General features: G+C 39.0%; 1 protein-coding gene across 1 annotated transcript; it reads right to left on the bottom strand.

The window, feature by feature from the left end:
• Positions 1–15276: 15276 nt before the first annotated feature.
• Positions 15277–20527, bottom strand: LOC140313639 (T-lymphocyte activation antigen CD86). The gene is made up of 5 exons (XM_072391638.1): positions 20499–20527; positions 19901–19968; positions 18492–18797; positions 16881–17154; positions 15277–15649 (listed from the first exon to the last, which is right to left on the bottom strand). Exons 1-5 carry the CDS (start codon positions 20525–20527, stop codon positions 15493–15495), a joined length of 834 nt encoding a protein of 277 aa, XP_072247739.1. The 3' UTR covers positions 15277–15492.
• Between the last annotated feature and the right edge of the window lie 3367 nt (positions 20528–23894).

The following is a 23894-nucleotide window of genomic DNA, read 5'->3' as shown; positions in this document are numbered from 1 at the left end:
AAGCTCAGTTGATTTGTTGCTTAAAGTGATCTTACATGGGATTTGCACCCAGATGTACCATACAAAGGTCCAGCAATTGAAGTCACCCTCTAAATGAAGACTTAATTGCCTCATGCCCTTGTGCATATCCACGGAAACATTGAAACTATACATCTGAGGTGTCATTAAGCATTAAATGACAATGTTTTACCCAGGTACCTTGGCTGACTTCTTTATGCAATGTTTACATGTTAAAGTTGGTTTAATGTTTCTATGATCTTGTGCTGGTTAGATTTTTGTTGGTTTCAGTGTTTATTGATTCACTTAGCATATAGTATTTTATTTTATCTATTTATAGTATTGACACTCAAAAATAAAATATAGCTTCTAAAAATTCCTTTACCCCATCCTTTTTTCACATAATACCACAATTTCAATCTAAACCGGTGCTTTACATCTGACTGGCTCAATGTCCACCGTGACACAAGCACACCATCCAATTACCAGTAATGAGAGTACTCTACCCAATTTGCTTAAACAGGTTATGTTTACTGTCTTTATAGCCATAAAGCAAGTGAGATAACTTTGTGAAGGTGCTCTTGTGGTATTTATCATCATCTTTACAAGAACAATATTATGTTGCTTGAATTCTAATCAAATCATTTCACAAACTGTAATTTGATCTGGAGCTGAGTATCACCTCAATGTGAGTTCAGATATAAATTAATAAAGAAAGAGTGGGGTTTACAGCAGGTTGTGACACTAGTTGAGATGGGTAGAAATGTAAATACTACTACCAAATTGAAACTCAAGCCAACAAGAAAACACCCTGTGTAGTTTTAGCAAAGATGCTGCACTAGAAGTTGGACAGAGTTGGTATTGGAGGGTGCTCAGGGTGTCGGAAGACTGGAAGGCCAGTTTTGGGAAATGTGTGTGTATGTGTGTTTGGGTGGGGTGATTTTACGGTTGATATATAAGTAGAGGCTGTTTGGATGGGGCCAGAGTGGTGGGATCGACTTGAGACATTTTAAACCCTGGCTTCTTTCTTTCTATAGGTCTTATCGAGTTTCCAAAAAGGCTGCCAGCAACAAAGCAACACAGAGCCAAACAGAGATGGTGCACCAGTCAGGGGGGTGGAGAGTGGCTGCAGGGGTAAGGAAAATGAAAAGGGTGTGGGGAGGAAGGGTGGGTCATGAGGGAGAGATGGAGTCAAAGAGGAAGGGAGAAAAAGACATGGAGACTAGGGGGAGCGACGAGCAGGGAATACAATTAAGTGTGGACAGAGAAACTCTAAACTGGAGGAGAGAGTAAAATGGAAAGGGAGAATTGAGGGGTGGTTGAAGAGGATTTGAAAGGAGGAAGATCGATGAAGAAAGCAAAGAAGAGGAATGAGAAAGAATTTTAAAAAAAAAATAAGAAATAGGGGCCCATGTCTGAAAGTCAAAGTGTTGCCCATTTATCTGTCTCATTCTTTCTCTGGGAGCCGTCTAAATAATGTATTGTCACGCTAAATGGCCGGATACAAGAGGGCAAAGGGTTGCTTGACAGGGGAGCTGTGAAGGAGGGGGTAATTGTAAGAGGCAGGGGGTGGAGGGAAGTTTGGATAGACAGGGAGGGAGGGAGGGAGGGAGGGCAGACAGACTGACTGGTTGGGTATACTTCCAAGTCAATTTATTCCCTATTAAGGAGCACTGCCAAAAAACAACATGTAAGACAGATGATTATTCTGATTCTGTAATATTTTTGGCTCTATGAATTAAATTATAAAAAACGGCGGTAACCCACCGAAACATCACACTACAATTTGAAAGTTTGGGAACAACTGTTCATACTTTTTTTCCCCTCTTATAAGCAATGATGAAATTTTGATATGTGACAATATGTTTTCAGTGGTTTGGCTCAAACCTGGAGCCACATAACATTCACACTACATTCCATTTTTTAAAAAAGTTTTTGTTCAAACCACTAGGAGAGACTTTGGTTTTCTATCAAAATTATAGACAGCTGCTTTGTTCTTTGGAGTATTATTTGGCAGGATTCTGTGATATTTTTCACACTTAAGAAATGTGCCTTGGCTGTTGCAGTGTTTGGAGAAGATTTTTCCTGGCCCAGATGCACGTCGCTCATTTTGTGGATTTATATCGCTTCTTGGTCAGATCAGAGATCAGCTATGAGAGTAAAGTACAAGACAAGACTCACAAAAACAAGCACTCCCCATTTCGTTGACAATTAATCTCAGCATTTCATCGACAAACTTTATCTAACCCAGATACTTAACGGTATTTCATATGAAGTTGACTCAGTTGAAATTTTTGGCTCTTTTGGTATTTCTGTTTGCCAAGCTGAGTGCCGCTGCCCAAAAGAAGAAATAATTACACTGTGCTCTGTTGGATTATGTTTAAATGAAGCACAAATCAAGAAATACTTGACAGGAATAAAGTCAGTATCTGAAGACAAAAAAAAAAGAAATCAATAACAAGGAGGTAATATGTTTTTAAAAGTACATTCCTGGTCAACTGTGTAGGTTTGTGAGTAAAACTACGATTAATTCCAGACACAATGTTTTTGCCAGAAAATGTATGGTGTTCATGCATTTCACCAGAATTCTCTCTTTTACTTCTGTCTCTCTTGCAAGTCTTGCAATCAATGTGGTCCTTTGATGTATATTTGATGTATATCGATATCCAGGCGTCAATACAACTCTATTGTTATCCCTGCTGACAATGCATGGGTGTGAGTTGTGTGCATGTGTGTGTGCAAGTGGGTTCATGCCTGTAGGAACCAGGAAAGAGAGATTCATGAAGGGATGCTGTACTGTAAAGGGATAGTGGATATATTACTGCACATAAAAGCAAAGCAAAATGCAGGTATTAAAGTAAATGACTCCAACTGTGACTGCATATGAGAATACAAAACCGAAAAGCTTCATAATCAACTAACACTTGATTTATTGGATACTTTTTCAGCCACTTCAGCCAACTTGATTGTGGCTGCATCAGCATAGCAGGTAAAACAAATGAGTTTAGCTGTTTCTATCATTTTCTCAATTGTTATGTAAGGGTTTAGAAGTGTTTGCTGTTCCTCTACAGTCACATTGCATTGGCAGGCCAAATGCGGTTTGAGTAATTTCATCACATCGAATGTTTAATGGACTATGAAGATGAATAGATTGTGTGCTGCCAACAAGAGGTTTCTGGAGAATCATGCAGTAATGTAAGCGGATACAGTAGATGCATTAATGCAAAACAGGGAACTGCCAAAATGTAGTTTGATTTGACTACATGCGCAGAAAATATTGCATACCATTTACTACTGAATATGTTACTTCTGTTTTCCACAATTTAGAAAGTAAGCAGTGCTGCTCTGGTTATGAGCGATGAACATGAATATCCTGGAAAGTCTGGCTGGAGAGACATTGCTTTTGAAAGGCAATGTGGAAAAAAGTGGGCTAAATGTGATGCCTGATCAGCGTCTTCAAATAGTGTGTAAAAAATCTATCCGTTGCCCTCATTCTAAACGTCTTGTCCCCCAGTGTCCGTTGTAATTTTTTCAACTGGGAAACGCTTACTGAGCCAAATACCAAGAGATTGATCAATTTTCTAAACTGTGTCCTCTCATACGAAATACCAGCAATGTAAGTACCAAGTATAAAGACATATACATGTATTTTGTCTGTTGCCAACTGACTACATACAGTATCCTAATGCAACGCTTTGTTTGTGTTGGTGTTCCTGCACATTTGAATTTCTCTTCACAATACATCCTTTTGTTCCTGTTCACAGACATGGGTAGAATTGTCTCACAGAATCTATAAGGAATTCACATTTGTTGTAGACATAGATTATCAATAATCCCGACTCTCTCATTAGAAATTCTCTCACAATCTTCCTCTTCATCCTCAGGGTTTCTGATTTCCCCTGGTCTGTTTGCATGCAACATGCTTTTGATTTACACCCAGTCCCTTGTGAATATGAATGTGTGTTCAGTGTTTGTTTATCCTCTGGCTTCAGAGTCCATGCCTTCATGTTTCAATGTGTTTTTTTCTCTGTGAATGCATATTCCTCATCTCTTTTATGGGTTGTGAAACAGGAAGGTGAGCCTGACCACGTCCCTTTGTGACATCCTTTAACAATGAATATTCTGCTTCCAGAAATTTTCCTCCCTGGAACTGTTGAGAGATGGCCAAACATGCATTGCATCGCACCCTGACGCTCCGTTCCACCCCACTATGAGAAAGATGAGATGCTGCAATACCTTTATAATGGATTGATGGTGCCTGTGGGCCCTTTCTGTGATTTGAAATACAACCAAAAATGGTCTTTATGCAGAGTTTCAAACAAAGATACTCCTTTTTTTTTTCTTTCTGGGCATTGATTCAAACATGCTTTGACTTTTCTATGTAAGGTTCCAAACTAAGCCCAAATCCTCATCAAGCAAAGGTTAGCACAGACAAAGACCATGTGTGGCTGAAATCCTGTGTAGAACAACCCACAGAGGGAGCATCAATCTAATGAGAGTCCAGGGAATGGACTCTTTCCCATTGCCCCGGACCTCATATCTAATTTAACACCTGGTGAATGTTATCTTTACACAATTTACTGCTGTTGCTTTGAGGAAACTGCTTGGCAGTATTATCTTAAATGGGGATTGCACTTCAAACACATTTTATTCTTTTCAGCAGGTCCCACTTGTGTATGCCAGTGACAACATGGTCTTCTCAGAGGTGATGATGGCTGTGTGTTGCTTTTGGTTTAAATTTCATAGACAGGATTCTTGCTAGCAAACATTACCGTATGAGCACATCCAGGGGGGCAAAACTGCTGTTGAATTCTTATAAACCCTCCTTGAAAAAATCTGTATTTGTTTATGAATTCTTGTTGACTCGATAATTGAATGACACAAACATAAAATGTTATTTCATAGTTCAGACTTTTGACTTGTGGACAATATTTTTGAATAATTTTTTTTTCTAAGTTGGTCGTGTGTCTGATCTTTATAGAAAATCACTAACATGGTAGTACTAGTATTTTCTCTGGGCTCAATATGTAAAATGTTCACAACATGTTCTTTACAACCTGCCACATTTAACAGAAATGACACCTACAGTACAAGACACCTTAAATCACTCATTGTCAGGAATAGTCTTAGAGTCTCGCATTTTCTCATTCAAGAGTCCTTTATTTTCACTACATGGAATATAGCTACATTTAACAGGTTCATTCATGTAAACAGCCTCTGTCCCAGACTGAGCTTGCTGTCATATTTCTGAGAGTCATTTCATGGCCTGATACACAGCAACATGGATGTCGCTGACTGTTTGTACAAAGGAAAATCTACGTGCCTGGATGCATGTATTGGCGTTGTCTGGGCACTCCTAAGACACCAGTCTTATAACATGGGATCAGAGTTTTGCATTATGAGATATAAGGTGAGTATTGTAAAGACTTCATTGCCTTTCATTTGATATTTTAGGTGACTAAAGTTAACTGCCTTGTTAAAAGCTTGGTTCTACCAATGAACTGGTCAAAGTGCCGTTTTCTGCCCCCTTTGCTGTGCATGCACCTCTGTCATGCTGCTGCACACAAATCTGTCTATATGGACTTGATTTTGATGCTTATGTATTGAGAGATGACTTTTGAAATTTCCATAACAAACACAATCATGACAGCTGACGGCAATTGTCACCAAGACCAAATATCTGCCATGCTTGTAGTAGATCTTAATTGGTCATTAAACACCAGAACACTTTATTGTTATGGGTATATAAAATAGAGGGGGAAAAAAGGGTTCCTTCGTGTGGACATGTTACAGTTTGTTAAGCTGTAATCAGCAAACTTAACTGTGTAAACCACACTCAGCCTCAGTTGTGCTAACATTCTCACAGGGGGGGAGTTGGAGGGAATTACATTTCTCGTAACCAGGCAGTGCAGGTGCGTTGAAAGGATATGCATCAGAGAGTTTATGGACCGCATTGTGTAAAGTTTGGACCTCATTTGGCTGAAGAATTTATGATACGTCTGACTATAAAACGGCGACTGTGCCAGTCTGAATAACACTGTGATCTCATTACATGGCTTACAGAATTCCGGGATATTTCTCTCTGGATCTTATTTCCTCTTCTATTTTAAAAGGACAATTTACATTTGTCAAAAAAAAAAATAAATCGTTGCCCCTTTCATACTGTTATGGCCATTTTATAGTTGTTGGTTGTACTTTTTTTTCCTACATGAGAGCAATCCCAAACATTTGTGTCCTAATAAATTATTTAAACCCCTAAAGATGGATTAAGTTATGGGTGGATTACCTGTATTTGCATTGTAGATTTTTTTTTCTTTAATCGTGTCCCTCGTGATTTCTCACGCACACGTCTTGTTATACTGGTAAATTCTATAAGGCCTTCTTTAGCCTCTGCGCTGAAGAAGGCCTCTGCGCTGCCTCCCTGTCTTATCAGCTGTGCTGCAGTCAGGATTCAATAACATGACTCTGTCTGTAACGTCTGCTGCGAATGCATGCATGCAAATTGTTAACGCATCATGACCTTCTTTTCTAAACGCTTTTCTAAAACCTGAAGGATTTCTGGAAAACTATCCACTAAAAGTTTTGATTCCTTTTGGCTCCTTGAAAAATCAATAAAAATACTTTTGGGAGGTTTAACCATCTACTTTGTTACACATTATTGACTTTGTCCTCATCCATTTTCTAATTAAGAGAATTAGGATAAAAGCAAGAACTTATACTACATCAGGTTGTAATGAGTTAAACAGAAGAACCCCACAAATCCAATAATAAAGTCATGGTCAGAGAGAAGAAACTGATCTGAAGTTGTTCTATATATAACTTTGCCCTTCAGTATAACTGTTACATCGATTACTTGCAATCTAATGAATTTTAGCTTGTTGAAATCAGATTATATGCTGCTGAAGTGGCACGCACGTGGCAAACACATGGCACAATAAAATCATGGCTGTTATTTGTGCTGGGACATCTCTCAGAATCATATCCAAGAGCCAAGCATGAATTCATTGTTTTGACAGCGAAAGAATTGAGACCTGAATCCCACCTATAACACTCGCGTTGTGCAAACAGACTGTCCCTTCAAGCATTTGCAAAGTGTGCACAAACACATTCACGCTGTAAATGAAAGCAGAGGCAAATAAAAGCATGTGTGCAAATGCATTAGTTTAGTCATGCAAACACAGGCTTGTGCACTGCAAACAAATGCCGATTCCCTGCCAGTCTGTTGGGTTAGCACTCTGCCTTGGGTCTCTCCCTTGGAAACACACAGACATACGGGGAGGGAGTGTTTGTGCCAGCCCTTTCCTCTCTGGTCTATTTCTGAGGCGACGAGAAAATGATCAAAGCTATGTGACCAGACTGCAGGAATGACCTTCTAACTGTCTCAGGTGTCTCTTATTACACGCACGCAAATACACACACACACTCGCACACATCATTCTTTACACAGTCGGCCTCATAGGCAGGACTACAGAAAAAAACGTACACAGGTCATTGGTCTGACAAATACATCTAACATATGGAAACAAAATTCTCAAGTGTTTCTGCATTTCTTCCACATTAGTGTGTGTGGACCACGTCCCTCCTCAAATCCGTCACCACGTCTGTGAAGTTAAAGAACATTTTAAATCGAGACTGCTTTAGGGACCTTTCGGTGTCGGGTATCCCCTGATTGCGCAGTATGTTGGCCATTTTTCTTCTCTCGCATTCGGTTGTTAACTGTGCCTCCTTCTGTCACTGCCCTTTGACCAAGCTCACACAGGAGCATAGAAACATTTCCATTTCCGTCTCCATACCTCTTACTGTTGTATGAGTTGACAAACAGAAGATATAGTATTGTTTGCTGGAGATGATTCAATCAGCGATATGCTGTCACAGCCATTGCAATACAGATACAGGACACACACAGACACACATATTCATGTCCAAGAACATATTAAAGCCATCATCTTTTGTTGTTTTTGCTGGCTTAATTGAAATGTAAGTATTGTTGCCAAAAGCTTTTCCTATTTTGCTGCAATACGACATGAAAATATTTATTTTTGCAGGTGCTGAATTATTTGACCAACGCAACAAGCCAGTCTCCTTGAAGGTGCAAAACCTTTTCACTTGTCTCATGTCATGTTAACAAACAAGAAATGAAACCAGCAAAGAAACCTAAAACCTCAGCATGCATAAAGTTCACCCCCCCTCCCCTCCCCCCATGTCACTGTACTTCGTAGAGCCTCTTTTAGCAGCACTTACAGCTGCAAGTCATATTACACATTAGCCATTAAACTTAGCCATTAAAACATACTTAAGGTTTCCACCTGAACCACTCGAGCATTGTTTTACCATTACGTTTAAAGTCACTGACATGCTGAAAGGTGGACCTCTGTCCCAGTCTCCACTGTCCAGAGCGCTGAAAGCCCTGGATTTAGTACCATCCACCATTCCCTAAGTACTGACAAAATGTCCTGGTCCTGCTGATGACTCAGCACCACCATGCTTCACTGTTGGGATGGTGTCCTCAAAGCCATGGCAGGTATTGAATTTGCACAACATGTAGTGCTTCTTTGATGCCCGAAAAGTTAGATTTCCATCTCTCCTTCCACACTATCGGCTCCAAGATGCCCTCTTAGCTGTGTTTTTTCAAAAAAATAATTGATTCTTTTAAGCATGGCTTTTTTCTAACCACTGTTCCATAAAATGTGTGTGGAATTAGAGCGACCTCGTGGACAGACACTCCTATCTCTGCTGTAAAGATTTGCAGCCCTTTCAGGGTTACCTCTGGCCTCTTAGCTACTTCTTTGATTAATGCCCTCATTGCCTGACAGGTTTGTTGTGGTGCCACATTCCTTCCATTTTCTTATAATGAATTCAATAGGGTGCCGACAGACATTCAGAGTTTTTTGATCTCTTTTCATAACCCAACCCTAATCTGAATTCCACAATTTTGTCCCTGACCTGTTTGGAGAACTCTTTGGACGTCATTATGCTGTTTTGCTTCGTGGTGTTGCAGATGCTGTTGTAAATCCTTTACTATGCTTATCATTTCTAAGCTGATAAGTATAGTACTTCCAAATATTTAAAAAAAAAACTATAATCACTGAAACAAAACCGTGTACACGTGATATCCATCCGTCCATTTTCTATGCCCGCTTAATCCAATTTAGGGTCGCGGGGGAGGCAGGAGCCATTTGGAGAGAGGCAGGGTATCCAGTTAGCCTGATTTAATCTGTTATTCACTTGCTTTCCGTTGTGAACCTTTGGGCCGTGTTTATTTTCAGCATGAATTATTCCTTCCCATGGAAAAAAAAAGGTACTATAGTCTGACAGTATGAACTGTGCTCTACTCACGAAGTCTAGCTCAGATAACCAAGAGCTTCAGATGTAACAAAAGAAAGAAGAAGAACAAAAAACATATTAAAGAGTAAGATTCTTAAAGTATGCCAAATCCCATGAAAAGAACCCCGCTGATTGTTGTGAGCTCATTCTTTGGTCAGATGACAGCAATAATAAATTAGCTCTGCTTCGATGTTGTCCAGCATGTTTGGTGTGAACCTGGCCAGAACTGCTACAGTGAATCACAGAGGAGAGAGTGGGATGATGTGGGGCTGTACGAGTACAAAAGGTGTTAACATCATCAATTTAACCTGCAATTTAAGCCTGTAGGTAGGCTAAACAGTGAGTGACAAGATAATTCCCCGTCTCCAGAAGCTTGGCGAAAGAGGGATATTTCAGCATGGCAACAGCCCAAATTGCACTATTAAAATCAAAGTGAGAAAAGTGAAAACTTTGATGTGATCAAGCACCTCACCTGACTTGGATATAGGATGATAAACCCTTGTCGTATTTCAATGATTATGATTATGAAAAAAAAAGATAATATAGTGATAATAATTTATTGATTTACTCCAGGTCTTTGTGATAGCCCTATGATGCCCTGGTGACCTGTCCAGGGAGTACCCTGCTTCTCACCCGATGGCAGCTGGGATTGATAGCACCCACATAACCCTGAATTGGATAAATTGGAAAATGCATGAATGCATAAGAGAAAAAAAATGTTTACTGTTCAACTTTTGATGCCATTATTGTACGGTGATACCGTTTAAAATCACTTGGCTTTTGAGTCATTTTTGTACTCATGTCTTGTGCTCTAGTTTTCCTACAAGATTTATCTTCACATTCACAAAAAATGTAATGAATAAATAAATATGCTTGTGATAATAATACATTTGAATAAATTTAATCTCAGTGTCTAACTCTACTCTCAGAATACAATTCAATAGGAAGACAAATGACACAAAATAAACAAATGGACTCTTTCAGTCGATGCAGAACTCCATTTATCAGTACTACTTGCCTTCCTGTATAACACAAACCGATAAAACCTTTATTTATCCCAAAGGAAAATGTAAGAGACACATACAACCGATAATAAAGATTAAAGTTAAATATCTTCACTTGAACTCAACTTTGTCTTTATGGTCATCATTGTTATCATTGCTACCCTTATTATCATTGATATTGATACCATTGTTAAGATTATTTGAACACATATGATTGTGATTATTGCTGCTACTATTTTTAGTATGTTTGTTGTCGTAATAACAACAATCCTAATCATTCATTTATCTATCGAATATTCTCAACAGTCCTCTTGAGGCCCTACTTATTTATGAACGTTAAAGTGAAGAAACTGAGAATCTGCATTATATTTCTTTGCAGTTGTCTTCTGCCAAATGTAGTTATAGGTAAATAAGGGTGTGGTGTTAGACTGTGTACTGTGGAACAGCATGTGTGCTGTGAGATGTTGCAGTAAGTAGGAAACATAGTCGCAGCTTATTGTATTCCTCAGCACATGTTACAAATACCGCTGTTAGTCTTTGATGTTCTGCTTTTGCAGAAACATGAGGCTGCCAAGTCTCTTCAGCCAAATGGGCATCTCACCCACCGGTCCTTTATTCTGGTCTCTGTATCTCTCACTGGCTCCCCTCATTCAACCCCCCCCCTGCCCCACGGGAGAGTCAGCTATGATCACCTGTCTGAGTGTCTCAGGCAGCAAAGCAATGTTACCACTTACAGGTCCCCGTGAATGTGTGCAAATGTTAAGGTCAAATCTTAAGCAGTTCTATAAATATTCAAAGGAGTTAAGAGTCTTGTCAGTGTCTGCTCAGATTTCGCTCATCTACACATGCACACGCAACTTTGCATTCTGGGTCACAGCCCAGTTGAAAAGGCTCTCACCCTCACAGTAGCTTTTTGGTGTATCTCCATGACAGAGAGGTGATAATACTTCTGCTGGGCTCTGAGCCAACGTGCATCTCTCTGTCTTGCAAACGAGCTCAGGCTCTTTCAAGTTTCTGCTGGTGGCTTGAAGGGTCAACCAAACCAACACCGCACATTTGCATCAGCAGTGTTTTCGTCATCTGACCAGGTTTGGGCGCACACACGTATGACCCACGCTGGATTCCAGTACCTTCACGAACCTGCCACTGTACCCATCTGGGTACGAACAGTGAATCTTCTTCTACAAGTACACAAATTCGTCCAATAAGAAATAAGAAATGGTTCTATGTCAGGAATTTGGTGAAGAAATTACAGTTTACATGTTGCACTGGTGACTCCCTTCCATAATTCTTTCTTTATCTCCTCCCTTCTACTCCCTGATGCATTTGTGCTTTTTACCCTATCTCAGGCATCAGGTCACGGGTCAGACAGCACCAAGGTGATAAATGCTTCCAGGTCACCTCTCCTGTCTCTTGGGTCAGGAAGAGGGTTTCTGCAGTGACAGCAACAACGTGATCATTCAGCTGCAGCAGCACCAGAGCTGACCCTGCCGTCCTGATTACTCTCTTTCTGCCTTTGCTCTATCAGCTTCATTCTAACAAAAAGAAAAAAAAACGGCATCCACAAAAAGACATCTGTTAAATTAGAGCAAAGGGGCTGCGCAGCACTACTGAACCTGGTAGCAGGTCTTACAATACAAAGAACACAATTATTTTTTTGCCACCATTTAAACTCATAATGTAAATGAATGGGCTTTTATTTGACGTAATGTTTTCAATGCTGTCTTCACATTTAGCTGTCAGCACATTTCTATCAATCACAGAGGCAGGAAAAGAGCAATTATGAGCTTGCTGTCAGATATTAAGAAAAAAGTACAAAGAAAGTGAACAGGATTTTTCAGTTGAACTTTTTGTCATGTCAGTAGCTCCACCTTATCGTCGTTCTTCTTTGCGTTGTTCTACTTCGCTGTGAAGCTTAAAGATATTAACAGTCCGGTCTCCCTCAAGCTGATCAGCTCCCTCTGTGAATTGATGCCTTGTGCTCCAGCTCTCTGCACTAAAACTAATCTAGTTGACTTTCATAACTAGTATAATCTGATTATAAATCCCACACAGAACAGTGTGGCAGAGGTCACAAACCTCTTGCTGAGAAATGCCACAGGACTCTGTTTCGAATGAAAGCATTCTCCCTTTAAGCAGGAGATTATACACCACGCTGCGTCACTGGAACACACAAAAACTCTGCTTAGCTTGTTGCTCATTTACATAGTTTCTTTTTACATTGTTATTCTCTCTGTGTCTACAAAGTCTCTTCTTGTTGGTGTGTTTTAGACCTCCTGGAAAGGAAAATTGTTTGTGCTTCCTAAAAGTTTGAACTCAACAAACTTACACAGTTCAGGAGTCTTTTCTTTTCAATATACTGTACATTGTCATACTGTTTTCTATGGCATGTTTTAGCATAGAGATTTCCTTGCGGTATCTCTATTCAATATTGAACTTAAGTGCCTCATATCCTTTTTCAGTGCCTCAAATTGACTAATGTTTATGTTTCAGCCAACTCTGACATGTGGTGTGTTTCTCTTGCAGCCACTGCAGAGGAAGGTCCTCCCTGGTTTGTTTGGGTTAGACAGCAAAGGAATGAAGGGAGGGGGGACACCGAGATGGAGCGGAGTGGGAGGCGACGGGATGATGACAGGGAAAAAGGGGGTGTGAGTGAGTTTGGACAATGCTCTGAATTTTAAAATGGTAAAAGAAAAAGGAGACGCAGGAGGGGAGTAAAGGACTGGGGGCGAGAAAGGGGAAAAGGGTGGGTACAAAGAAAAAGGATAGAAAAGTGGTAAAAAGAGAGGACAGGCAGAGGGGCACAGGCTGATGGGGGAGAGGAGTGGATAATTGGGAGGAGGATTTGGGATGATTGAGGATGGAGCAGAGGGAAAGTGAGGAGAAGCGAAATGGGCAAGCTCGTACAAAGAGGTGATACAAGACAGAAGATATGGAGGAAAAAGGATGGGAAAGATAAAGGGGAGACTAGGGGAGGGCACGGGCCGTGGGGTTAAATTCCTAAAGTGCAACCAGCCTAGTGCTGCTCTGCTGCCCAAATGTAAACACAAGGCAGAGACGTCGACTGACAGTCTGTCACAGGGACTCATGGGACAGAGAGAAACACATGGGTGTGTTTGCAAAGACAGACAATGGCAATAAGAGAGATGTAAAAGTGAGAACAAAGAGAAGAACAAAGTTTACAAAGATATGCAAAGACACTTTGATGTTTCTATTTGTATGTTTAAATCCACTGTTGTCTATCCCAAATTTCATCTCCCTTCTACTCTCCAAGCTCGTTCCTGCTTTCGTGATTTTTCAGTGAGCAAGGATTACTCATTTTAGTCCATGCAGGAGACATCATGCATTCCTGGGTTCCCATTGCTCTGATGATACATAGTTTGTTGGATGCATTGCTATTCTTCTTTCAAAAAAGGTAGAAATTGGGTTGCCTTCAGGCTAAGTTATGACAGCTGCTGCAAAAGCAGCAGGGAGGTCAAGATTCAGGTTCACTTTGTGGTGCTTGTGTGACATCTAGTGGAGGTTTGACAACATTACAACAAAAAAGATCTGGCTGGGCTGAAGCTCTATTTGTTTTTCCCAGGGGTTGAAAGTTCATTCAAATAGTATGCATTTACAAAAAATACAAGCACAATATTAGCAAATTATTTAAATACCATAGCCAACATTTATATTGGAATATTTAACTTTTTATTGGTTGTCTTTTGTTTGTCTAGCAGCGATAGTGTCTTGTTTCTATAAATATGTCATTGTCCTGACAAATTTTGTGCAGGAACAGAATTCTTTATCAGTGTGGTATCAAGTGAAGGATATGGATACTTGTAGATAATAAATAGCAGTTTTTAAATTATTTATTTACTTTTCATTGAAGGAGATAATTGTGAGGGCCTGAATACAATCCATTGCAGCAATTGGAATGGGAATTTCCTCCCTGACACTACAAAGATTGAAACGAGGTACAGACGGGATATTAAATGTCAAACAACCAAGAGAAGTCACAACAGCCTGTGACGAGAAGTGTTGTCAGTACTGTACATTTAGGAAATGAAAGTAAGGGGGAGAGCAGGAGGCTCTCTTCTCAAAATAGTGTGAAAAGGTTCAACTTTTTACAGTTAGATGAAAACGCAGCATACAGTTAAATAAATATTTTGTTGATGAGCACAAGTATCCTTTTCTTCTTTTTTTTTGTTTTTTTTTTCACATGAGAACAGTCACCTGAGAAAGTAGCAGTAGTAATGACTATTCCATTAGATAAAAAAAGAAAAGTTTGTAAAAAAATCTTCTGAACACTAATCCAAAAATATATTCTATAAAATTTAAAAAACAAAGAGATAAATGCTACACTTTTCTATTAACTGTTTGTTCAAGTTTGACATAATAATTTAAATAGACAGATCTATACAACTTTAACAAAGAACATTTCAAAGACAAATGCTGTTTAAAAATGTCCAACATCTTCCTCTTAGGAGTCTGAAGTTCTCTTAAAAGAGAGCTTCCCAACTCCGTAAATGAATTCCCACTTCATACAGTTTTACGAGTATACATCAACAGCATGATAACATTTCCAACACATACCACCGGAACTGTAATTTCTTTGAAGAAGTTGGCCACTCTCAGTTTAGTGACGCACTGTACTTCACTAAATAGGAAACAACTTCCTCAAACACTCAAATGTCAAGTGTCACTGAACTGAAACACTGTCCCTGGTGAGTCACAGACTGGTGTGGTCACACCTGGCTGAGTGTAACCTGTCACTCAATAATGTAATGTACACATGAGTAACGTATAACGTGTGTCCTAGATGCCAGAACACAGTTGAAAATTCTTCCAACACCTCATCAGTCGAGCACTCAGGACGCGTCTGGCATTCCTCTGCTTTTAGTGAGGACTACAGCCTCCCTAGATGAAATGAAAAGGAAAAGGGCTTGTAAGGTTATTAATGGATGTCAATATGTTAGATATTACAGATTATAAAGAACATTTTGAAGGAAGTGGAGCATAATTTACTGCATTTTGTGCTTTGCTGTGTTATACCCATGTAATCCAAGTGGTATATCGTGTCCAAAAAACATCCACTTACTCCAGTTCATTTCCTCTCAAATTGTCTTCTTCTGGCACTAAAAGTCAACATGGAACTTACTGTGAGTTTTTTTATGCACATCAACATTTAGTGATTTATTGTGATACTCTGATAACTATCAACTTTGTCCTTACCTTCATTTTCTTTCTTTAATTTCAGAAACAGTACCACCGAAACCACGACAATCACAACGAGAACGACTGCAATTATCACATATGTATTCGAAAAGTCGACCTGAACCACGGTGCCTTCGGATAAAAACAAACATACATCGAAGTCAAAGGCATGTTCTGTGAAGGCTGAGTTAACTGTATAAGTACAAGTTTCATACTCTTCCTACTGGCAACAAATCCCACAGAAAACTTTCAACATTTTCTTACTTTGTTACTCGTCTGTTGCCTTTTATCTTATCCTAAGAGGGATATACTATGAAAATCTAAAAATGTTGTATTTCTTGTGTGTGTAAAGGTTGAACAGCTTTCTGAAAGGTGAGCGGTACAGTGTCTCTGGATCAAGTTTTTTTTTTTCTGCAGCAAAATGGAATAAGTGGAATCCACTAACAAACTAATAATGTTTGGACATAACTGGAAGGTTATAGCACACAGGAATAGACCAGACAGAAAGTGTCAAGAGCCAGAAACCTCCAGTGAATGGCATGTTGGAGGCAGAGGGAGGAAATTTCTTTTTTAAAAACACCCAATGACTGATTGGAGACTATAATATGTGGGTGTCATTTGCTCTGTTCCTCAAATATTTGTTTTGGAATCTCCGCTTAGAATCCAACAATTATAGACCGTTAACATTGCGTAACGTCGTCATGAAGCTAAAATGATCAAAATTACATTTGAAAAAGTCAAGTAAGCCAAGTCAAGTCAAGTCAAGTCAAGTCAAGTCAAGTAACAGCAATATAATCAAATGAAAACTAACAAAAAAAATGTATTAAATTAGAAATAAACTTATTTATATGTTACAATCTGAATGCCTGTTACCACAGTTAACACACAAAGTAATGTGTCTCTACAACACACTTGAGGAGACACTGAGAGAAAATTTGCCCATCCAGACGTCTTTCAAGTCTTAATCTTTCAAGAAATATTATTTTATTTCATTCTTGTATTTTAAACTTTTTTAAAGCTCCTCCCAAACCTAAATTTTCATATGAGTAGAATCACGTGCGTATCTGCAGAATCTGAATCGGTATGCGCATAGTGGATATCATGAATTGGCCTTTAAACGCAGGACACAGAATGTTACTCTTTATAAACTCCAAACTCTTCTTTCAGAGACACTAACTGGACTTTTTTATGAAATGATGTTAAAAAGTTACAAAAAAAAATTCCCTCACGTATTCCATTGAAATTAGGTACATTTGCCAAGGGGCTTCCATTGGCTATCGTACTTCCTAAAACTTGCCAAGTGACTGAAAGTAAAAGACAGACTTCTGTCGGTGTAATCATTGCATTGTTTGAGTTCAGTACTTACAGACTGAGAAGGTATCTGAGGTGGTGTTCCCCACAAAGCAGCTGAGCTGCTGTTCTCCGCTGGAGCAGTTGAAGTATACAGTACTAGAAATGTTGAACAGCTCTGTTATGGGATTTATTGTCTGATGCTTGACATTCGCAATCTGATCCGTTTTCCATTGAATCTCTTGTCTTGGGTAGCCATCATGTGATGAACATGTCACGTGGCAACCCAGGACACCATTCTCCTCTTTACAGCTTTTTGTGACTGCAGGCTTGCTGTAGGGGGCTGCAGAAAAGACAGGCAGAGGGAGAGTGATTGTGGTCAGTTCTCTAATTCTAATTCCAATATATACTCATATATCTATATGTTGTGGTTTGATTAAGTAGTCGAAACAAAAAAACAAACAAACATCCTTCTTTGACTGTTTAGATGCAAATTTTGGTCTAACAGACAGTGTGGATTTTTGGTTTCATACGGTTTGAGAGCTCAGCATTTATTAACAGCGGAAAACACTATTAATTTGATATGTGTAATTGGCTGCCATGGAAATCATGTGGAATCTCTTTTAGTAGTACAAATCTCAGCTCATGCTCTCACAGGAGTATGACCTAATAAATATGCAAATGTCCTAGACCCTCTGTATTTCCCAATTTAAAGAGAGTGTAGCATGATTACCAGTAATTAATCCACACAGACAATCCAAACAAAGGCAACACTGCAATAAGTCCTGCTTAGCATGGGATTTAAGGGAAATTCTGCTGGGTCACAAGTTAAATAGTGAAAAAAGTCATTACATTTTTCAAGAAGTTGACTAAATCTTGTCTTGCTAACCTGCCAACTCTTGTGAAGATGGCTTATTTGCTAACACATTGTTATGACCAGTGAATATAGTAGAAATGACTTCTCTCTGAATTTGATCAACAATAACTGGATAGTGTAGTGGTATGATTGCCATCTTCCGTGTGGGAGACCAAGGTTCAAATCCCTTGCATGAAAGATACTACCTCCAGTAGGGGTCCTTAGGCAAGAGACCCTTACCCTATCTGCCCACCTGTAAGTCGCTTTGGATAAAAGCGTCTACCAAATGCATGAACATATATTTCAAAACCCCATTGTGCTACACAAAATGCTATTGCTTACAATTGTGTTACAGTTTGTTCCCACATTCTTGCAGAACTTAGGCTCTATTTAATAAGACATGAACTTGCCTGATAAAATCGCTTGTGAAATTTGGGAGGAGGGGACAATTGTAAAAATATTTACTGTATTTCATTTTAATTGTGCTTTCTATTTTGTATTGATGATGCTAAAATCCTAATTGTAGTGCCGAAAATCAGTAGCTTCTGTATCTCTCCTCTCACAGCCCTCTATACCGCCTAGTACTGAAAGCTGCACTGCCGTGGCTACTTTTCATCTATTTTCTAATTCTTGTTGATATATTCTTATTCAGTGAATAATGTGTTTAGGGTGCTGCTCTGATGTGCCAGAGGAAAGTAATAGTCTTGAAATACACCAAAACAGTCCACATCGCCTGGAGCACATTGTACAGGAGTCTGCACTGCAGAGTGTGCGTTGTGTGCAGTGTGTGTGTGTGTGTGTGTGTGTGTGTTGCACATGCATACCTGTGACAGTGAGGTATATTTCATGCTTGATTTCACTCCCATCGTCTGAGTACATGATATGACATTGATAGTTTCCAATATGTGAGGTGTTAAGTTTTAATATCTGAAGTGTTGAGCTTTGACGGTCAAATATTGTGTTCTCCCAGGTCCCGTCTACAGGTTTCGTGGCATAGAATCCATTGACAAACTTGTCCCCCTTTTGAAAGTAGAGAAGTCGGATGCTCCTGTTCTGGTCATCCTTCCTTGGGCATTGGAAGGTTACGGTTCCACCGATCTCCCCTGTATACTGACGCTGAGAAGAACTTCCTGGGAAAACAAAAGGAAGCAGGAGTAAGAACAAAGTGGGAAATCACAAAATGTCCTACGAGCCTAATGAAAGACAAAATAAAGTATTTATTAGATAATATAATGTAGGGTAAACTATTGTTATTGCTGTGGGTATATGTGGTTTTTAAGGGTTTTTTTGCTGAAACTTGGATGACGTGGTAGACTCATTTCAGTTCCTCAGTTTTTTTTTCCTTTTCATGTCTATGATTTGAAGGTTCTTGAATGCCCTATTTGAGATTGCTTTGGCCCCTGTCTGTCTGTCTTTAACGGGGTAGAGTTAAGCTTTCATAACATGCTGTCTTTTATTTAGTCCTGGGCAGGTAGCTGACTGTATTTCAGTTTGTTTGATTTTTATAGAAAAAACTGAGTTAAAGTAATTTTGGGAAATTTGTCTAACTTTTCACTTGATTTGATTCAAGTGAGAGAACCTATGCCACTATTATGTCTGTATGTTAAAATTAGAATAAACAGCAGCCAGTTAGCCAGTCTACACTTAGTGGTTTTACAATGGGCTTAAAAGCTTGTCTGTTTCCTTTGGTTTCCAGACATAGCCCTCAATGTAACTTTTATGTATGATAGAGACCTATGAGTTTCGTGAATCATCTAATTTAATTCTTCACAAGAAAACAAATTAATATATTTTATAAACAAAAAAAAAAAGAAGGTGACCAAACCAATAAAATAACCTCTTCAATCCCAGAGCCTGGGGTACTGGGGGCAGGAGGCGAACCTCCGGTTTGATCTGCTTCTGATGAAGTCTCACAAGTGTTAGCTCTCTTTGATATCAAGATGGTTTACATAGTGTTTGTAATTGCAGACAAATTGTTTTTGGGCATCTTATTTTCAAGTAAGAATCCCAGAAAGACGTCTGGGGCTGAACATGTTAAAAGAGTAAAACTTTTTCTTTTGAGCAACATAGTTGCATAGGTCTTCAGTCACGCTTATTGCTCTATTCATGTGCGACCAAGCATAGTGCTGTGAAGTCACTTACTTTTGTACTTTGATATGCAAGAGGTGCCACTTTAAATCCTCAATGGGATCATTTTGTAAAGCAGAAGTGCAAATAGAACAGAACTGCTCACCTATGACAGTTGAGAACTGAGTTGAAACCAGAGCCAGCAGACACAGAAGCCACGGGCTTCTAAAAAAACTGAAAGAAAAAAAGAAACATTTCATATCGGAAGGTAGTGCTGAAGCACGGCAGTCACTCACGAAGAGATACATATACAAAGTTCATCAGAAGCCACAAAAAAATCGGACACAGATTTGCCATATTTAAACGAACGAGTCACCAGTTCTTCTTTTGAATAAAACAAAAAGATGGTTCTAACTATCCTTAGAAGAGCAAAAAAAAAAAAGGGCACTCACTCAAAGATATAAAGATTGCGAGTTAGTAAAATTTACTTTAATAATGGCTCGACACCCAAATTAACTATCAGAAAAGTTATGGGAGGAAGAACTTGTCATGCATCTTTAGTTTTTTCAGGCTCACTTGCAACTCATCACCTACAGATGCTTGTCAGGAGCCCATGCAATTACATTTATACATATTAGCACATTTTTATCAATGTCCAGGGTAATGATTGGTGAATGTGTTGGGGAATGAGGACAAATGAAAACAACAAAGTGCACATTTGGAAGTTGGTTAAGTGGTGGGAGAGTAAAATATATTTTTCCAACCAGTGGTAAACACGATCAGCCACAGGCATGTTAGACATATTAATTAAATGTTTCATTTAGGCCTCAGACTTTCCTGGTAATTTTTTGGTTTTGTCCTTTAGTTAGTTAGTTAGTTAGTTGGTTAGTCAGCTCTGAGTAAAAGAGGTTTCACTCTTGGCAGTGACTCACATGGACTATGATGGTACCCATTTCCATGTCTACATTATTTTAGCATCAGCTAACCCAAATACACCCATTAAAAGTAGGATTAAGAGAACTGAGGTCATGACATTTAGGCTACTAAGTGGTGTCATTGTTCGCCTCTGAAATTTTGCAATGGGAAAGGAGAGAGCTACTTACAGAGGATTCTGTGTTCTGCAGTTTGATGCCTGTAGAAAAGGACAAACATGTTAACCACTGTAAGAGGATGGATTATTTTCTGATCAAATGTGCTATCGGTGAATAACAGCATTAATCAGACAGTGGCAAGTTTATAACTGAACACTGGCCTTTACTGAAAATAGACTGTCTCTGTCTGTCAGATTTGCTCTAAATCATCAGGTGAGTGGTTGAATTTCTTAAAAAGGAAAAGAAAATGATCTATCGCAAAAAGTGTGGCGATTGTGCAGTTGTTCTGTGACTACAGAAGAAAAAATTAATCAGCCAGCCCACAAATGCACTCCTGGTCCTCTCAAACCACCATCATGTCATTTGCATTTTTACACTATCAAAATCATCTTTGAATTTTTTTTTTTTTAAATGCAGTGTGTGTTTAATTAAAGCAGTGAGAAGCAAACTCATTTGAATAGCTGTCTGGTTCTACACTATAAGACAAAATACACTCACTCATCCTAAGAGAACACACCCAGAGAGCTTTCAACTGTCAAGCCAAAGGAAAGCCCCAAGAGCAATATAAGAGAAGGCCTGTTTATGTTAAGATTGAGAAGGGTGTATTCCTGTACCTGGAGAGGGGAAATTGATTCTTTCAGTTTTCTGTTGGCTCATCTGTGGTTTTACAGAAATCGATTACTGAACGTTTTAAACTATGAAGACAGTACTTCCATTTCCTCTGCTGTAAATTTCTGACTCGCTGTGTTAAAAGTCAGATTAATCCAAGACAAAATACTGATTTCCTTTTCCATTCGCTATTTTCAAATGAACTTATCTAAAAGTGTTGGAGAGGAAATGAATTCCGTCTTGACCTTTCATCTGATAGTGACTTCATATCTCAGGAAATTCCCAGGTGGAGAGTTGTGTCTGAAGTGTTTCATCCTTGCGTGAGGATTTACCAGGAGAAATGAGAGGTAAATTAAAAAGCTGTATGTCGTATATAGTTTTTTTGTGCTCAAATTTTCACCTGAAGTTCAAAATATCAACAGCACAGCAGGAAAAATGACCAACAATGAACAGTGAAGTGGAAACACCCTTACATAACCTCACCCCACCCCCCTTTGAGCAGCAGTATCTGTCATAAGAAGAAACAACATCACAGGGAATCCCCTACAGACAATAAATTATCAAGCGGACTGTACATAACACATACTGCTTAGTGTCAGCAATAGTGATTGTTGGAAAAATACAAATGATGTTCATAACTCTGACATTCTTTTATGACAAAAATATAACAGATTACATGTTCTACATTAGTACATGTCCATTTTGTTGGAGACTTAGTCTCCATTACACGCATTTATAAGATAATCATTACGTATACAGGAGTTTTGGATGGAACTAATATTGATATTGAGACTAATATTAAAAAACACTAAATCAACTCAGTTTCTGAGGCCACCTTTTTGTGATGATTATGGGATGCTGCTGCATCTCTTTTCTCATCAGACTGTGTGTAATTTGGAACAGTATACTGACTTGACATTGTGTTTATGTTTATGCATGCATTTGGCAGACGCTTTTATCCAAAGCGACTTACAGGTAGGCAGGTAGGGTAAGGGGGTCTTGCCTAAGGACCCCTACTGGAGGTCTCCCTCATGAAAGGTGGCAATCATACCACAACACTATCCCAGTCACCCTTTATATAGACATTATAGCATTATGGCTTGATATTATAGCATTACATTACTTGACTTATAGACCTTGTGGTCATACTAATACCTCAGCATGCTGTTGACAAATGGAAGCAAAAAAAATAACATTAATTGTCATCACGAGGTGTTGTGCCTTTACATGCTAAACTTGCATTCATGCTACAAGACTGCAGAACCTCGCAGGAGGAATTGGACATAATCCCTTCACATGTTGTTTGGATAAAGGCGGTGGACTGTGAAAAATTTTGGTGGAAAATTTCACAAAGATGTCCTGTAAAAGTTTAAATCTGGTGACTATACAAAGCATGTGCATGTGACAGACAGTTCAAGCCGTGTGGAGTGAAGCATTGCTTTCCCAGAAGACTCCACCTCCATCAGGATAGAAATGATGATGGTGATCACTAAAAGGACATACGTGTTTTAACTAGTAGTGATCACTGGATTGTTTCCTGTAGTGGCTAAACAGTTTCTTCTAAAATCACATGACTGTTTATGCCTCAATAATTCACACAATCTGCAGGTCATACTGAACAAGTGTTGAATTTAGTTTAATGAATTTTCATTCACTCATTCCGTTTTTTCACTTCAGAGTGTGTGCTTACTGCTTCTCTTGTCTCACTGAACAAATGCCTGCACTTGTGATCATAGTCACTTACAATGAGGTCATTGTGGGAATCCCCACCCTGTTTCGAGGTAGCAAATGCTTTAAGATAAGTTACGCAACGTCATACCATTCTCACACAGTCTGTTCAGATACTGCAACACGAGTTTCGTATCTTTTTCCCATGTAGGTAAACAAAGCACGGCAAATGATTTTGTAAGTTGATAGTGACTAGAATTAGCAAGGGACTTGGCAAGAGCAGTTTATTCGTTCAGCTTCTATTTGTAAAGTAAGTAAAGCTTAATGGCCATTTCCCTCACAAGAATGATGAAAGCTATATTTACCCTCTCTTTCTCATTCTCAGTACCTTTGTATTACTATAGCGATTTAACACGTGGTCAGCTCAAAACAAAGTCATGCAGATCCATTCATCAGGCTCATATGCAGATATGCAGTCACTGATAAGACAAGTTAAAAACACACACATCATCTGTTTTTTTTTTGTTTTTTTTGCTCACTGGCTCTGGTCTCAGTCAAACACACAAAGCATTCGCACATAGCATCCATGTGAAAAGAACAACCTGCCATGTTACTGTGTTTACTATCTCATTCCACCACATTGAACAATAGAAACCCATGAAAATGTGGGCACATACGCAGGAGAAGTGCCACCTGCTGCTCAATCCCTTATTTGTTTGTAAAAATAATTTCTGTCAGTGTTTGACAAACTTTCCCATCCGACATCAAGATTAGAGGAAACAATAGTCTTAA

The sequence above is a fragment of the Leuresthes tenuis genome, unplaced genomic scaffold, assembly GCF_036924035.1.
Source record: "Leuresthes tenuis unplaced genomic scaffold, fLeuTen1.0.hap1 SCAF_9, whole genome shotgun sequence".
Lineage (NCBI taxonomy): Eukaryota > Metazoa > Chordata > Actinopteri > Atheriniformes > Atherinopsidae > Leuresthes > Leuresthes tenuis.
The sequence above is the reverse complement of the archived record's forward strand: the minus strand, read 5'-3'. Positions and strand labels throughout refer to the sequence as shown.

Bases quoted from the DNA above. Each gene is read 5' to 3' on its own strand.
- LOC140313639 (XM_072391638.1), bottom strand. From the start codon at position 20,527: ATGCCTGTGGCTGATCGTGTTTACCACTG. The intron at 19,969-20,498 runs GTTGGAAAAATA...TTTTTCTTTCAG, and splicing joins GCTGATCGTGTTTACCACTG to TTTTTTTAGAAGCCCGTGGC. The intron at 17,155-18,491 runs GTATGCATGTGC...TCTTTTCTGCAG, and splicing joins AATATACCTCACTGTCACAG to CCCCCTACAGCAAGCCTGCA.